This window comes from Oryctolagus cuniculus, chromosome 4 (genome assembly GCF_964237555.1).
Source record: "Oryctolagus cuniculus chromosome 4, mOryCun1.1, whole genome shotgun sequence".
Classification (NCBI taxonomy): Eukaryota; Metazoa; Chordata; class Mammalia; order Lagomorpha; family Leporidae; genus Oryctolagus; species Oryctolagus cuniculus.
This window is the reverse complement of record NC_091435.1, coordinates 93,376,500-93,394,794: the sequence shown is the minus strand read 5'-3', so window position 1 is coordinate 93,394,794 and position 18,295 is coordinate 93,376,500. Positions and strand designations below refer to the sequence as shown.

At 42.7% G+C, this 18,295-nt stretch overlaps 1 protein-coding gene across 4 annotated transcripts in view; it reads right to left on the bottom strand.

Moving 5' to 3' along the window:
* Nucleotides 1–18,295, bottom strand: part of YEATS2 (YEATS domain containing 2) — a 121,026-nt gene that overhangs the window by 31,751 nt on the left and 70,980 nt on the right. For all 4 annotated transcript variants that reach the window (XM_070072402.1, XM_070072401.1, XM_002716492.5 and 1 more), the window contains 4 exons: nucleotides 7,560–7,818; nucleotides 5,319–5,480; nucleotides 2,430–2,629; nucleotides 1,554–1,712 (listed from right to left, as the gene is read on the bottom strand). In XM_070072402.1, coding sequence (XP_069928503.1) covers nucleotides 1,554–1,712; nucleotides 2,430–2,629; nucleotides 5,319–5,480; nucleotides 7,560–7,818 — 780 coding nt within the window. The remainder of the gene's footprint in view (nucleotides 1–1,553; nucleotides 1,713–2,429; nucleotides 2,630–5,318; nucleotides 5,481–7,559; nucleotides 7,819–18,295) is intronic.

The following is an 18,295-nucleotide window of genomic DNA, read 5'->3' as shown; positions in this document are numbered from 1 at the left end:
AAAGTATCTGACAAAAACTTAACATTCATTCCGTGTTTTGAGAAATGCTGACATTTAAATACAGATATTTAAAAAGTTTTTTTTAAAAAAAAACACATTTATTTATTTATTTGAAAGGTAGAGTTTTGGAGACACAAGGAGACAGAGAGAGATCGAGATCTTCCATCTGTTGGCTCACTCCCCAAATGGCTGCAATGGCTAGGCCTGGGCCAGACTGAAGCCAGGAGCCAGGAGCTTCTAAGTGGGTGGCGGAGGCCCAAACACTTGGGCCATCTTCCACTGCCTTCCCAGGCACATTAGCATGGCACTGAATCAGAAGTGGAGCAGCGGGGACTCAAATTGGCACCCACAGGGGACACTGACATCGGCAGGTGGAGGCTTAACCTGCTATGCCACAGTGCTGGCCCCAAAAATATTGCTTTTGGGATTGTATTTGTATTGTAGAAACCCTTCAGTATCTCTGGTTTGTTTGTTAAATTTTTGGAAATCTAGCTATAGAATCCTCCTATATAAGATTCTGACATCTCACACCCAGTTAAAACTCTCTGTCAGGGGGCCAGCACTGTGGTTTAGTGGGCTAAGCCTCTGCCTAAGGCACCAGCATCCTATATGGGCACCAGTTTGTGTCCTATCTGTTCCTCTTCCGATCCAGCTCTCTGCTGATGGTCTGAGAAAACAGTGGAAGACGGCCCAAGTGCTTGGGCCCCTGTTCCCGCGTGGGAGACCGAGGAGAAGCTCCTGGCTCCTGGCTTTGGATCGGCCCAGTTCCTGCTGTTGCAGTCATTTGGAGAGTGAACCAGCAGATAGAAGACCTTTGTCTGTAATTCTGCCAGTTACAGACAGAGAGCCAGGAGCTTCTTCTGGGTCTCCCACGTGGGTGCAGGGGCCCAAGCACCTGGGTCACCTTCCACTGCTTTCCCAGACCATCAGCAGAGAGCTGGATTGGAAGAGGATCAGGGGGGACATGAACCCACGCACACATGGGATGCTGGTGCTGCAGGCAGAGGCTTAGCCCACTATGCCACAGCACCAGCCTCATAAATAAAATCTTTAAACAAATAAAAAAAACTCCGTCACTGTTCTTTGGTTTATACTAAAGGATGCTGTAGAAACATACATCAAACCCACCATTGGCACCTACAGTATGGATACTGCGGCTGAAACTGCCTATTACACAAGGTCTCCTAGATGAAGTTCCCTCAGAGAATTTTTCCAATGAAGTATCAAGGAAATCTATTTCTTCTAAGGAAATATTACGTGTTTCTTTCCCCTCAGAAATAGTGTAATTTGCTAACTTCTCAAGCTTCTCAGTTTTACTGTCTGCATGGCTGAATAATCCCTGGCCTTATTTTCTCTATTTTTTTCTTTTTTTATTTTCTCTTATTTTCTTTATTGTACTTATGTTTTCCCAAACCTCAAGATCTGTTCTAATCTTCCTATACTAGTTTACTGTTCACTTTCTAATGTAATTTTTACTTCTCTGTTTAAAGAGTGAAATTATAGATAGGTAAATAAATGCTTCAATCACCACATATTTTGGGTTGTGTATTTACCTGTGTAAACAAAGTAGTTTTCTGTCCAGAGATGACTTTGAGTGTTTGTTGTCCCTGTGTAGAGGATGTGCTGACTCCCAGGGTTCCTTGCACCACTGAGCCAGTGGTCAGTTGTTTTCCAGATGTCTGGGGTGATGGCTGGCCAACCAAAAATGTACCCTGAATTAGAAAAACAAAATTAAGGGACTAATCAATTTGTTCAACTCATATAACTTGCTGTCATGCTCTAATTCGTAAGATTCCAAGGAGAGAGCAACAATGCTCTCTCCTTGAATTCTGAAACTCAAAGTAACGTTTCTACTTCCAATTATGAAATTCTACATAGTACTTACAGAGTTAGGCTACTGAAAACTCAAGTTTTATAATCTAGCCCTCAAAGCCAATTTAATCATTCAGACTGGTAACTCTCCATGCTTCTCAGTATTAACGTTGGGAACTTACATTGTAGTATCTTCCTCACAGGAGAGTCAAGATTTCAGTGACCACAAAAAAAAGTAGAAATCTGTTACTAACTAACTCTAGCCTAACTCCAAACACCACAATTTGATACTCTCTCTTTGGTCACTTGCTTTTGAAAGCAAACTTTCAACAATACATAAATAGTGTTTATTACTTCACAGATTTAGGGACATATACCATAGATTTAGAAATCTTTCTTTGAAGCAGAGATATCTGGATTAAAACCCCAACTGTACTATAAGCTTAATCTTGGATAAGTTACTTAAGTCTTTCTGAATCGATTTCCTCTTCTCTCAAAACAAGCCCATAACAATATTTAAACCGCTGACCCCTGATCCCAGAGAAGTAAATCAACTATAAATAAAAGCAGTTATCAAGTAGCTAAGTGATTTAGAGATCAGTCACCAAGGACCAGACCTGGGGCGTCTGCTTGAGGATGTAAGATGTGTAGGTCAGGTGCTGGGATATCCCACCAGGGCCGCCACTGCTCTGGGTTCCTCCCGCTCCTCCTCCTCCTGCTGCTCCTCCCCCGCCACTTCCGCTGCCTCCTCCAGCACCACCGCCTCCTCCAGCAGCACCAGCACCAGCAGCACCAGCAGCTGAGCTAGACTGCAGGTCTAAAAACACAAATTACAACAGCATCGTGAAAGTACTGGGCAAATGTTCAGCAGAAAACCACCAAACTGAGCCTAGAGACGATTCCCTTATAGCCGCTTCCTCCTTCTTTCCTGCTTTCTGTTTCTCTTCTATAATATAGATTCTGTGGTAAGAGGAAGAGAATTTCCTAGTATGAAGACAAGACCAAAACCTACTTACAGACTGAGCATCCCTAATCCAAAAATGTGAAATCTGAAATGAGAGTTTTTGAGCACTGACATGACTGTCAAAAAGTTTCAGATGCCGAGGGGTTGGCATTGTGGCATAACAAGTTAAGCTTTTGCCTGCAACACCAGCATTCCACATGGGCACTGGTTTGAGCCCCGGATAATGTGCCTGGGAAAGCAGCAAATGATGGCCCAAGTCCTTGGGCTCCTGCAGCCACAGGGGAGATCCAGAAGAAGCTCCTGCCTCCTGGTTTCAGCCTGGTGTAGCCCTGTCCATTGCAGCCATTTGAGGAGTAAACCATATCTTCCCCACCCCCCGTAACTCTTTCAAATACATAAAATAAAAATAAACCTTATTAAAAAAAAAAAGTATAGGGGCCAGAACCGTGGTGTAGCAGGTAAAGCCGCCACCTGCAGTACTGGCATCCCATGTGGGCAACAGTTCAAGTCCCAGCTGCTTCATTTCTGATCCAGCTCTATGCTATGGCCAGGGAAAGCTGTAGATAATGGCCCAAATCTTTGGGCCCCTGCACCCAGGTGGTAGACCTAGAAGAAGCTTCTGGCTCCTGGCTTCAAACTGGCCTAGTTCTGGCCATTGTGGCCATTTGGGGAGTGAACCAGCAAATGGAAGACAGACCTCCCTCCCTCCCTCTCTCTCTCTGCATCTGCCTCCCTGTAACTCTGCCTTTCAAATAAATAAATAATTCTTTAAAAAAAGAAAGTAATTGAAAAAAAGCTTAAGATTCTGGATTTTCAGATTAGAGAAGTTCAGCAAGGAGAGCCCATGTAAATACCCCCAATCTGAAAACACTTCTGGTTCAAAGCATTTCAGGTAAGGGATACTTGACCTGTATCTTCTTTTCCTTTTTTAAAAAAGTTTTTTTTTTTTTTTTTTTTTATTTGAAAAGCAGAGATTCACAGAGAGGAAGAGATCTGAAGAGATTAGGTTCACTCCCCAAATGGCTGTAATGGCTGCGCCTGGGCCTGGCTGGAGCCAGGAACCCCTTCTGGGTTTCCTTTGTGGCTGTAGAGGCCCACGTCCTTGGGCCATCTTCTGTTCCTTTCCCAGGCAGACTGGCAGAGAGCTGGATTGGAAGTGGAGCAGTCGGGACTTGAACCAGAGCCCATGTGGGATGCCAGCACTGCAGGCAGAGGCTTAACCTTCTATGCCACAGCGCTGGCCCCTCGACCTGTGTTTTCAACTGAATGACGACTGACTGTATTTTAGCCACAAGTACAATGAAGGATTTATTTTTGATAAGTGTTTTGAATTACTTGTATGAGATCCTGATACTGATATTTAAGAGCTATGTTTTCATCAACACTTGGATTTGCTCAGGTAGTTCAAAACTTTCTGGCATCTGAACCAATTTCAGTGAAACTGCTGGAATTCAGTGTAATTTTTTAGTACTTTCTGTTCTTCTTGGCCTGGGAAAAATCAGACATTTATAAATATTCTAGGGCATAATTCTTGTTTGCATTTCAAATTCCACTTCAAAGCCTATGGCCCTTTTAAACTATTTTTGCTAAGACAATGTATATAAACTACCTGGATTATAAACAGCCACTTTATAAATATTAGAGTTCAACTTCCTTCCTCATCTTAATGGCTGACTGTTATTGGAACAAATCCTTTCCCAGTGCTTTATCTTGATTCTGAGGATATCCTAAAAATCCAAGTAGCTTTATGAATGAATTTTGGAATATTTTATACTGTTCTTTTCTTACATATCTAATTTTTTTACACCATTGCTTATATGAGGAAAAAAATATTAGGATAAGAGAGTAGAAATGATCATCACACTGAGTAAAAGAAATGGCAATGGGCTTGCCTGCTGTGTTTTGACAAGACTATTGAATTCCTAGCGAACCTATGCCGTACCTTCTGCTTCTGACTGAGGGAAATTCTTTACTTTTTCCTTTTCAATATCACCCTCACTGTCTGCTAACTCTAGAGAAGCTACCTAATTCCCTTGGGGCTTTCAGATGTACATACTGATAGGGAAACTTTATTTCTGTATTTCCAAACTTCGCAAATGTAGAAAGTACATCTAAAGAATGGCAAGCAGGGACACTTGATTCTAGTCGTATTCCCACCCCCTTGAAGATGAAATATACTTCCAGCTCCTGGAAACAGACTAATCTTCCTTCAGGAATCACCAGACAGTTTTCAGGTACCAGTGAAAGGAAGAACTCCTTCTTTACCCTTCAGGTAGACAGCTTCTTCCCAAAACAATCTCAGCAGCCCTACTTCTCCAGGGATGAATAAAGGAACCCAGAATAATACCGCCATCTCCTAAGACTGTGATGATTTGAACCCTCTTCTAGCAAAATTAGGTGAGCTTTAAATTCATTTGGGTGAATGTTACCATTACACCACTAGTTACAGAAATTCTTCCTCCATCAGGTAAGAACTGCCCTCAGGTGGACGAAATAAACATACCCCGAGACCAAGAATCAAATGATTTAATGATGGACTAACTGGCATTGTTGGTAGCGCGCAGGATGGCTCCCTGAGGGATCAGCAGTAGTTTTCCTTTTCCAGAAGGGTTCTTGCTGTTTGTTGTAAGGTACAGTTTAGTGCCTGGAGGCAAATTTGCCAGGTTGGCTAAGTTGGTGGCTGGTAGCTGCAATGTTGCCATTACTAAAATAGTGAAGAAGGAAAAAAAGAGGAGGAAAAACAGTTAATGGAATTAAGGCAACACTCTCAATAAAATTAAATACAGAGTAATAAAATACTTATTTAAAAACATGAATACACAGTACTTTAAACGCTGGCATTCTTAAATACCTTGCTAATTAGAAACTGTTTTTACTCCAGAAGAGCCTGCCACAAACTGATTTATTTCCATATATAAATGGGATGATCATAAATAAATGATAATAAAGTACTATGATTTAGACTTGATGATGACACACTTTCTCCCACTTGCTTCAAGTCCCTTTAGTCCATTTCCAGTACGATAATTTATGGATTTGAAACAAGACTTCTAGCTCCCCTCACTTTCCTAGGAGTAAGAAATGCTAAGCCAACGAATGGCACATACATTTTGAAACTGTAATTCATCTCTTTACAAGTTTCATCTAAAACAAAAAGTGTTTTTTTTTTTAATCCATACGGTATAAATCCCTGAACACGAGTCTTAGGAGACTTAAATATCAAATTTTCTGCAGTTACCTTTTACTAAATCTCCAGGCCATGAAGCCCAAAGAATCAACTGGGTCAGTGACAGGGAAAGCCTCTCAGGCCTCCTAAGACTGTAGGAGCGGTCCCTCTCCTCATGCCCACTTCACTGTGTAAAGCTGTGGGAAGCAGCAGCCCTGGGAGCCACCCCAAATAAAAGGGACAAAAGCACTAAAACTGAGTGCTACCCCTCTCCATTATCTGCACTGATCCCACTTCATTCACTCTCCAACACTGTATCTCCAACACTGCTGGGAAGGCAGCTACCCCAAATAAAAGGGACAAAAGCACTAAAATTGAGTGCTACCCCTCTCCATTATCTGCACTGATCCCTCCTCATTCACTCTGTATCTCCAACACTGCTGGGAAGGCAGACCTCCCCAGGTATCCACACCCACCTGGACTCCCATCTCCAGATTCCTGATCTGAATCATCTCCTCATTCACTCCTTCCCAAACTCCTTCACCCTGCCCTCTAGGAATTCCTGCTGTGATCACACTCTAACATTTTCAACCTGCATGCAGGAATTCCACCTCAGTCCCTGGAAGGTTTAACTCCTCCCCCACAGCTCTCATATCCAGGGTCTGTCCCTTCTCTGATTGTAGTATCACAGGGTCAGGACTATAGCTTTCAGATCATTCCTAAAAAAAAAAAAAAAAATCTAGGCCCCTCCTAAGGTGGGCTACACTGCCTGTCTCCTCTCTCTGGCTATCATTTACTGACTATCCAGTTACTTCCCCCTCAGTGGCAAAAGACTGACTTGTGACTCAACTTACTATTTATGCTAATGACTGTCATCCTCAGCGACAACACTGTAGATGACTTATTTTATTCTTTGGCTTCTCAGTTTACTTGATTTTCCAAAATCCAAAGATCATTTCTTTCAATTCATGGCAGACACTCATTTTTATTGTCTTACGACATTTATCATCACTAGCAATTGCACCACTTCTGAAATTGTGACTTTGTGTATCTACTACCTTCTCTCCTTCTGACTCACTGCAACAATTCTTTAGCTTGATCACCTAATCAAGACCTTCAAAAATAAGTAAACATCTAATGTCTGGAGTCCCTAAAATATACTCAAGGTGTCCAAATGCCTATCTGGGAGAGAATGTACTAGACAGTATCCCAAATGATAGCTGGCAAATGCCATGCCAAGATCTTAAGTCTGATAGACATCTGCAGGTAGGGATAGGGATAAAATGAGAATTGTTTTTTTGGACTCAAAAACAATATCAAGAAGCACTATTTTTATCATTCCTGATTTTACATATGTTTACTACATATTAATTATATATGCTACAGTAAATGTATATACTTTACATATGTTACATACACATTTTAAGCCAACTACTAGTAGCTCTCTATGTAAAGTATTCCATAAAAAAAGAACAAACATTTTTATACATATATGTATGGAGTCTATTAGGAAGCCTATTAGGCTTTCCTGAACAAAACCAAATATCAAATAAAACCACTGGCAAAGGAAATCTTGGATGGTGCTGCTGCTGAAAGGGCCTCCAGTCAGATCCTTACCTGAGCCCTGGGATCCACTTTTCTGAGGGCCAGCAGTAGTGACCTGAGCCTTGGTTAAGGCCTGCACCGGCTGAGCAACGATGGTTCCTCCACCTCCACTCACAATTGCTTTGGCAACTCCTTGGGTCACAACTTGCTTTGGACCAACAGCTTTGGCAACAGAAGAGCTGGCCTTGGCCACGAGGATTTGGCCACCACTGATTGCCACAGCCTGTTTCACTGTCGAAGGCAGAGTAGATCCAACTGGTACCCCAACAACCTGTTCAAAACAGGGGAGAGTCCAGCAGGGCGCTTCTCTAGTCCCAAGACCTCTGTCTCTGTTCTAGCAAAGAATAAAGCAAAGGCCTGGACAAAATACAGAGATGAAGCCCACAAGGTAGAAAGGCTAACCAGACAATGTAAAGCCACCACTATATTCCTTAATTTGCAAGTTAATGAAGGTTAAACACTGTCTTAACCTTGGCTTCTTTTTATAAAGTAATATGTGTATTTTTAAATAGAATATTGGGGAAATGAAGAAACAAAGAAAAAGTTCTACTCATCAAGAAAATAACCTCAACATTTTTAATGTATTTACTTTTCATTCTTTCTAATGTAAAACACACAACTTGGATTAAATACTATACACACAGTTTCATAATGTCTTTTATTTAATATCCTATTATAAGCATTTTCCAATGATTTTTCAGAAACATTTTTATGTGACAAAATATTAGTATATTAGAGTTAGTAGAATACAATCTGTGTAAACATTTCACTACTACTTGGGATATTCAGGCTGTTTTAAACATCACATTATGAAAAACTGCAATAACCTTCTCACATATATGAAGTATAAACTTCACTAGATGCTTTATCAGAGTATCTCTTTAATAACCTCTTCTATATTATCCTCACCTGAAATGACCATTTCTCCTTTTCAACTGTAGAACTCATATCATTTATCATTTAGCATACCTTGTGACACCTCTTCTAATTTTTTTTTAAAGATTTATTTACCTATTTGAGAGGCAGAGTTACAGAGAAAGAGACAGAGAGTCTTCCATTTGATGGTTCACTCCCTGAATGACCACAACAGGGGAAGCTGGGCTGATCTGAAGCCAGGAGCTTCTTCCAATTCTCCCGAGTGGGTACAAGCACTTGGGCCATCTTCCACTGCTTTCTCAGGCCAAGGCAGAGAGTTGGATAGGAAGAGGAGCAGGCAGGACATGAACCAGCTCCCATATGAGATGCAGGTGCCACAGGCAGAGGCTTAGCCTATACGTCACAGCATCAGCCTTTCTAACTGATTTTTAAGGAAGGTTAAAGTCTTTTCCCAGAGCTGGTATTGTGGCATAGCTTGTAAAGTCACTGCCTGCAACACCAGCATAGCACATGGATGCCGGTTCATGTCACGGCTGCTCTACTTCCAATCCAGCTGCCTGATAATGGTTTGGGAAAGCAGCAACAGATGCCCAAGTGTTTGGGCCCCTCCCACCCATGTGGAGAGACCTGGATGAAGCTCCTGGCTTCAGCTTGGCACAATCCTATAAATTTTTAAAAAATCTTTCCTATATCTCTTCCTAATCTTTCCTCTTTTTGAAGGTAGACATTTAAGTTGAAAATAAAGTTTAAGCAAGAATAATATTTAATCAGATTTCAAAAGACAAAAACAAAAACCCTATTATCCAAATACAGAAAGTTAGAAATTCTGAATTCTTCTTCTTTTTTTTTTTTTTTTTTTTTTTTTTTGACAGGCAGAGTGGACAGTGAGAGAGAGAGACAGAGAGAGAAAGGTCTTCCTTTGCCGTTGGTTCACCCTCCAATGGCCGCCGCTGCAGCCGGCGCACCGCGCTGATCCTGGCAGGAGCCAGGAGCCAGGTGCTTTTCCTGGTCTCCCATGGGGTGCAGGGCCCAAGCACCTGGGCCATCCTCCACTGCACTCCCTGGCCATAGCAGAGAGCTGGCCTGGAAGAGGGGCAACCGGGACAGAATCCGGCGCCCCAACTGGGACTAGAACCCGGTGTGCCGGCGCCGCAAGGTGGAGGATTAGCCTATTGAGCCACGGCGCCGGCTCAGAAATTCTGAATTCTAAAAGCGAACTCTTTCAAGTAACAAAATATTATGAAGCTGTTAAACAAGAGCATGTTAAATTAGAAGAAAATAAACCATTCAATTAATGCCAGATTACGACAGTGTTTCCTGCTCCCCAGCTCTTTATTTCATTCAAAGAACTTTTCACCAGAAATTAGATAAAAAGACTTTTATAAAAAATGAAATCTACTGGCCGGCGCCACGGCTCACTAAGCTAATCCTCCGCCTAGCGGCACCGGCACACCGGGTTCTAGTCCCGGTTGGGGCGCCGGATTCTGTCCCGGTTGCCCCTCTTCCAGGCCAGCCCTCTGCTGTGGCCCGGGAGTGCAGTGGAGGATGGCCCAGGTGCTTGGGCCCTGCACCCCATGGGAGACCAGGAAAAGCACCTGGCTCCTGGCTCCTGCCACCGGATCGGCGCGGTGCACCGGCCGCAGCGGCCATTGGAGGGTGAACCAACGGCAAAGGAAGACCTTTCTCTCTGTCTCTCTCTCTCACTGTCCACTCTGCCTGTCAAAAAAAAAAAAAAAAAATGAAATCTACTTCCTAAAGACAAAAAAGCTAAAACAGGAAGTACTTTTCACTCATGAGATTGACAAAAAGAATATTTAAAAAGTCAACACCAAGAATTAACTAGAAGATACGGGGAAACAAGAGCTTATCGCCACTGCTGCTAGGAAGGTGGCTACTAAAAGCTGGTATTTCACATACCCTATTATTGTAGGAATTCTACTTTTAGGACTATAGCCCAGAGACACATGCTCAAGGGAATATAAACCAGAATGCCTGGGGCGGGCGCTGTGGCACAGCTGGTAAAGCAGCTGCCTGCAGTGCTGACATCCCATATGGACACCGGTTCAAGTCTCGGCTGCTCCACATTCGATCTAGCTCCCTGCTAATGTGCTTGGGAAGGCAGCAGAAGATGGAACAAGCCCCTGCACTCATGTGGGAGACCAGGAAGAAACTCCTGGCTTTAGATCGGTTCAGCTCCAGCCGTTGTGACCATTTGGGTAGGTAGTGAACCAGTGGATAGGAAGACCTCTCTTTCTCTCTCTGCCTCTCTGTAACTCTGCCTTTTAAATAAAATAAATATTCAAAAAAAAAAAAAAAAAGCCTACAGCAGCATTGTCATTACATATCAGCACAAATTGACTTTGAAAGAACATAGGTTGAGGGGCTGGCACTGTGGTGTAAGTTAAGCATCCACCTGTAATACTGGCACCACATTGGGCAGTGGTTCGAGTCCTGGATGCTCCTCTTTCAATCCAACTACCTACCTGCTGGTGGCCCGGAAAAGCAGTAGAAGATGGCCCAAGTGCTTGGGCCCTTGTACCTGTGTAGGAGACCCAGAAGAAGCTCTTGGTTCCTGGCTTCAGATCAACTCAGCTCCAGCTATTATGGCCATTTGGGGAGTGAGCCAGCAGAGGGAAGATCCCTCTCTGTCTCTCCCTCTCTAACTCTGCCTCTCAAGTAAATAAATAAATAAATAAGTCTTTAAAAAAATTAGGTTGACTGAAAAGGGAGTTACATAAAAACTTACATATATATATCTTTCATGTAACTCTTCAAAACAAAAAGAATATCACATGTTTTCAGTGTATTTTTTTATTCTTTTTAAAGCAAGGAGCTCAATCGAAGTGGAGCATTAGGGCCTCAAACCAGCACCCATATGGGATGCAGGCGCTGCAGGGAGTGACTTAACCCACTGTGCCACAGTGCTGGCTCCATTCAGTGTCTTATTTATATAATAAAAGTATGGACTGGAAGGCTACAGATCAAATTCATGATAACGTTTCTGGCAAGAACAAGGTGGACTTCAACCTCATCAGTGACGTTTTATTTGGAGGAAAAAGATGTGAAGTAAATTATGTACATGTTAATTCAGGGTGGAGGATATGTGGGTATTGATTATTTTATTTTACAAAAATTTTAGAATTTTTCTGTATTAAAAATAACAGAATTCGCCATTGTGGCGTAGTAGGCTAAGCCTCTGCCTGTGGCACCAGCATCCCAAATCCAATCCAGCTTTCTGCTTATAGCCTGGGAAAGCAGTGGAAGATGTTCCAAGTGCTTGACCCCTTGCACCTGCATGAGAGACCTGGAAGAAGTTCCTGGCTCCTGGCTTCAGATGGGCTCAGATCCAGCCACTGTAGCCACTTGGGGAGTGAACTAGTGGATGGAATATTTTGAAAATATTTTAAAAAATAACAGGATTATTTAGTAGGTGGAACAAAACAGTAAGTCATATGCAGCTGATGAATGGGATTTTTTTTTTTAAGATTCATTTATTTATTTGAAAGGCAAAGTTACAGAGAGGCTGAGGCAGAGAGAGAGGGAAAGAAGTCTTCCATCTGCTGGTTCACTCCCCACATGGCTGCAATGGCTGGAGCTTCATCAATCCAAAGCCAGGGGCCAGGAGCTTCTTCCAGGTCTCCCCCATGGGTGCAGGGGTCCAAGGACTTGGGCCATCTTCTACTGCTTTCCCAGGCCATAGCAGAGAGCTGGATAGGAAGAGGAGCAGCTGGCACTCGAACTGGTGCCCTTATGGGATGCCAGTACTACAGGTGGCAGCTTTACCCATTATACCATAGCGCCACCCTGAATGGGATGTTTTATCAATAATTACTAAATCAAATGCAGCCTCTTTCCAAAGACTGTGAATACAGTAGAATGCATTTTTCATGTGCTTAGAAAACATGGATGATGTAAAGAAAATGGTCCCCTAAGCAACTCATACAAATCACAGTGGAACACTGAGGAAAAAGCATAGGTTCATGTAAGTAAATAGATATGTCTTCCAGGTTAGTTCTACCAGCTAGGAGCTGGTTATTTAACCTCTGAATTTTAGCATTAGCTTCCTCTTCTATGAAACCCACACAATATTTACCTCACAAAATCATGAAGCAAAATGAGAGTAAGTTTAATGCCAGACAACATGATAGCTTTTTCTGGGCTAACCACAACACTGTCGTTATTAACTGAGAAATGATAATTCACAAGGCCATGGGGAAACCAGGCAAGGAGAACAAAAGGCCAATCTTCAGCATCTGTCCAGGGCAGAGGACCCTGATATTAAACCCCAGACTCAAGTCAATCATAAGCTAATCTTGGATGAAATTACAAAGCATCTGGGATCTGCTTTAAAACATTCTAGGAAAAAGAATAAACGTAAGGGGCTGTGGGATTGCTAAACTATTTTCTCTACTTCTATCTATGTTTAAGGAAGAAGGAAAGGAAAGGAGGAAGAAACAAAAGGGTAACAGAACCAATGGAAACAAGCAAGTTATCCTAGCACGGAGAAGGGAAATTGCATCAGCTCTCCTGGCTTGGTGGAAACAACCCTATTACCTATACCCACATCTGCATCTCTTTATTCTAACTTCGGAGGGCATGGAGAGCTTCTGGGAGCCACAGAGCTGAGTTGAGGTGAAGTCACCTCCCTGGAGATGTGGATACAGAAATCCTTATTAATCAAGAACTTCTCGGGCCAGCGCTGCAGCTCACCAGGCTAATCCTCCGCCTGCGGTGCCGGCACCCCGGGTTCTAGTCCCGGTCGGGGCGCCGGATTCTGTCCCGGTTGCTCCTCTTCCAGGCCAGCTCTCTGCTGTGGCCCGGGGAAGGCAGTGGGGGATGGCCCAAGTGCTTGGACCCTGCATCTGCATGGAGACCAGGAGGAAGCACCTGGCTCCTGGCTTCGGATCGGTGCAGCGCGCAGGCCATAGCAGCCATTTGGGGATGAACCAACAGAAGGAAGACCTTTCTCTCTGTCTCTCTCTCTCACTGTCTCACTCTATCTGTTAAAAAAAAAAAAAAAAAAAAAAAAAAAAGGATATCTCTCTGAAAACTAAATTAAAAAAAAAAAAAAAGAACTTATCTAGGCATTATGAAAAAAAATTTTATATAGAAAGGTATTTTTGGGAGTATGACACAAACTCACAGATGAACCCTAGTATTTTCTCCTGTAGTAACAGAGCCACAGTTTTTAGAGGGGCATGGCCAAGGAGAATAATGACTACATTTCCCATCCCTCTGCACCTCTCGCACCCATTTTTTTGTTTGTTTGTTTGTTTGTTTTTAAAGGCACAGGTACAGAGGGGCAGAGGCAGAGAGAGAGAAGTCTTCCATCCGCTGGTTCATTCCCCAAATGGCCAGAGCTGAGCCAATCTGAAGCCAGGAGTTTCTTCCGGGTCTCCCGTGAGGACCTGCACCTGCTTTCTGAGCAGAAGTGATAAGTACAACTTTTGGGTTATGCTCCCCTCCCCAACTTGCTCCCTTCCTGTTGGCAAGAAGTATGAAGGTGGTGTATGAGATGAAGTATATATCTTAGCCCAGCTGAAATCCAGATTCTAGCAGAGCATAAACTAAGAGTCCAGATTTTTAACGACTATGGAGTCATCAAAGCAGAACTGCCTACTGGTCTTCTATATGTAAGAGAATTAAACTTATTTAAGCCTTTGGTGTTTCAATTTCTCTTTTATAGTAAACTTTCTTCCTATGATAGGAGTCTTGGGGCCTGCACTGTGGTATCACAGGTAAAGTCACTGCCTGCAATACTGGCATTCCATATGGGCACCAGTTTGTGTCTAGGCTGCTCCACTGCTGATGCAGCTCCCTGTTAACAGCCTTAGAAAAGCAGCAGAGGATGGCCCAAATGTTTGGGCCACTGCCACCCACGTAGGAGATCCAGAAGAAGCTCCTGGTTTCGGCCATGCCCAGCCATGACCATTGCAGCCATCTGGGGGGTAACAGTAGAAAGAGGATTTCTCTGTCTTTCCCTCCCTCCCTCCCTCCCTGTAATTCTGACTTTCAAATAATAATTAAATTTTTTTTAAAAAAAGGAGTCCTCAAACTTCTCAAATTTGCAAAAACTTAATCTATTTCATAAACTAAATTATACAATCTATTTTCATGTACCTAACTAACAATGGAAGCAAATATCTTAAAGGAACACAATACATATATACTGGACCTATTTTAATTTCCTCCCGAAAACTCCAGGCTGACTTGCTATTCCCTTCTTACACCAACCACTTCAATGCTTCCAGGATATGATAAATAATCCTTCCAAGAGCTTGATAAATTGAGGGATCTCAAGTCAGCCACAGGGGGGCAGTCTTTACAGTAGAGCTTAGCCACTTTGTGCAGGTGCATTATCACTGGAAAGATAAAGGTTTCCAACCTGCTTTGGAAAACTGAAAAGGAGAGAGTCTGCATTCCGTAGGGAAAAGCTACACACAGCTGATTATGGACAAGGAAGGGATAGGACTCCTAAACAAGACACTATAAGCTCAAATTAGTATTTCTGCTTTCTAGCATCACAATATTCTGGCTTAAAATGTGAGCTTCCAATCTTCCTCCTCCTGCCATTCTAGGACACTCTCTCTGTATTGCTGGTTTCTTTCTAGCTTTATAAAGCAGACACCCTTTGTTCTATATTTGCTACAAATACTTCACACCATGATTCAATATTTCTATTTTTCCCTCCCTTGCCCTGCCCATACTTTTGACAAATCAGAATTTACTTCATCAATCTAAAGGGGAAGATTCTACTATGCAAGTAATTTTCTTCGCAGACAATAGAAACCACAGCCATCTATAGGTGCTCAATGATAACTATTACTGTAGTACTCAGGAATAAACAATCATTAACTACAACGTATTGAGCACCTGTGCTGGGCTCAATCATCGATAAAATCATCAATAAAATCATCTCTAATTCTCCTACAACATTGAAAGATAGGAAGTAATATTCCCATTTATTAGAAGAAAAAAAAACTAGGGTTCAGAGAGACTGTGAGACAAATAAGGAGTGGCTGAGATGTGAGATTGGCAACAAGCTCTGCTCAGGCACTTTTTACCACACTGTTTCTCTCCCACTTGGACCCACTTGCTCCTCAGCTGTCCCCTTCCATGTCACAGGCAGCACCTCTCTTTTTAATGAAAAAGACACTCTGTGAATGAAAAGTCAAACAGTGCCACTTTTTCCACCCTGCCATTTACTGGCATAGTTTATAGGAATGCGCTTCACCAATAACCAGGGATAGTTTGTACCTGTAGACAGCTCCTCATCTCCAGGCCAGAGCATGACCTGTACTTCTGAGATAAACGGTAATGTTTATTTTCAATCTCTATTGCTTCTTTATAGCTCTTTCTGACTCTGCTGTGGCTCTTTTCAGGGCTCTTAAACCTTACACACAAGCCCACTTGTTTTTTTCTTTACTCCTAATTACCATGAGGTAGGTGGCAATGTGTCAAGAGAGCACAACTGCTCATCATTACTAGATGAATAAAATGCGAAACAGCAAAAAGTAAAGACTAACTTATCCCAGAGCATGTGAGCATGAAGAGCTCACACTTCACCTATCTGAAGTGAAAGCAGATTTTGAGTAACACATAGGACAAGCCTGTATCAGAAGTTCAGATGACAGTAACTGATTTGGTAAAGAGTTTGAACAGTGTGCTTCCCCAACGCCAAAACAAGGAGAGCAATAGAAAGTGGCTTTAGGATACCTGTTTCAGTAATTCTGGTGATGGAAGGCCCAAAGTCATATGGGTGCCAATTTGAGACCCGGCTGCTTCACTTCCAATCCAGCTCCCTGCTGATACACTTGGGAAAGCAGTGGAAGGTGGCCCAAGTCCTTGGGCCTCTGCACCCATGTGGGAGACCTGGAAGAAGCTCCTGGCTCCTAGCTTTGGCCTGGCCCAGCCCCGGCTCTTGCAGCCACTTGGGGGCTGAACCAATGGATGGAAGACCTCTTTCTCTCTGCCTTTGCCTCTCCCTCTCTGTAACTCCGACTTTCAAATTAAATAAATAAATCTTTTTTGAAAAGATTTATTTATGTAATTCAAAAGGCAAAGTTACAGAGAGGGGTAAACAGATAAAGAGAAATCTTCATCCACTGGTTTACTCCCCAAATGGTTGCAATGGGCCAGGCTGGGCCAGGCTGAAGCCAGGAGCCAGGAGCTTTATCTGGGTCTCCCATGTGGGCAGGGGCCCAGGCAGTTAGGTATCTTCCACTGCTCTTCCAGGCCCACTAGTAGGAGCCAGATCAGAAGAGGAGCAGCTGGGACTCAGTCACCCATATGAGATGCTAGCACTACAGTTGGTGGCTTAAACTGCTACGCCACAATGCCCAGCCCCAGGTATCAATATTTTCTTAAGCAGTAGATGATTCTTAAGACAAAGTCAGTCTGTGAAAGTATTTAGTGGATTTACAGATTTTAAACTACCTATACCACTATAAGTTTTTACCCAATCCTTATCTAGCTATATAAAGTAGCCAACATATTTAAAACTTTTTATCTTTTACTGGAGTATTCCTATCAAAGCAATCTACTTGCAGCAGGTGCTGGGGTATAGCAGAGTGCCAGTTCAAGTCCCAGAACCTCTGCTTCCAACTCAGCTTCCTGCTAATGTCACCTTGGAGGCAGCAGATAACAGCCTAAGTATCAGGGATCCTGCCACTTACATGGAAGAACTAGATGGAGTTCCAGGCTTCTGGCTTTGGCCTAGCCCAGCCCTGGCTGTTTCGGTATTTATTTGTGGAGTGAACTAACAAATGAAAGATATCTCTCTCTCTCTGCCTTTTGAGAAGATGAAAATAAATAAATAAATTTTTAAAACAATTCACTTTCCTTGGACAGGCTGGCTTTCAATATGGAAAACAAATACCCATAGAGTCTATCATCCAAAAAATTGAGATAGTTTAACTCCGGATATTCTAAAAGCAAGAATAATGTATACATTACAGTCAATGTCTCAAAAAGTTTCATTTAGTTTTGGAAAGGTGAATGCTGCATCAGCAGACCTGGGTTCAAACCTCTATCACTGGCTGAGTGCTCTTAAGAAAGTAGTTTACCCTCCTGTAGCCAGTCACTTCATTTGTGAAATGGGCAGAAACTTCCACTTTGCAGTTGGATGAGGATTACAGATAATGTATAAATACAAACATGGCATACATTAAGCACTCAATACACTACATCTTTTTAACTGATGCTGAAAAACCTGGATCTAAGTGCTATTTTATAGTTCTCTCACTACCTTAATTCTTCTGTACCTCAAATTATAAGGAAAAACAAGTTATCTAGTAAACCAAGAATCATTAAACAGATCACACAGCAAGGACATCAGAAGTATAAACTGTAGCACTCACTCTCCTATCAGAATTAAAACCAGGGCTGGGCGTCTGGCTTTGCAGTTGAGAAATGTGGTGAAATTACCCATCCCATATTGGAGTGAAAAGTTCTGTCTATGAAGTCAGTCACCTTCAGTGTCAAAGACACAGCACTATGTCCCTCTGTCTCTTGGACTATTCCAAGACCCTCCATAATACATACCCCGCTCTGGTCAATGATTACCATAGAAATAGAAGGGTTTGGGATCAGCATTGTGGTGTAGTGGGTTAAGCCGCAGCCTGCAATGCTGGCATCCCATATGGGTGCTGGCTTGAGTCCCGGCTGCTCTGCTTCTGGTCAGGCTCCCTGTAATGGCCTGGGAAAGCAGTGCAAGATGGCATAACTGCTTGGCCACCCACATGGGTCCATCCAGAAAAACCTTCTGGCTCCTGTCTTCAGCCTGGACCAGTCCCAGCCATTGCAACCATTTGGGAAGTAAACTTCTCTCCCTCTCTGTTAAGTCTTTCAAATAAATAAAATAAATCTTAAAA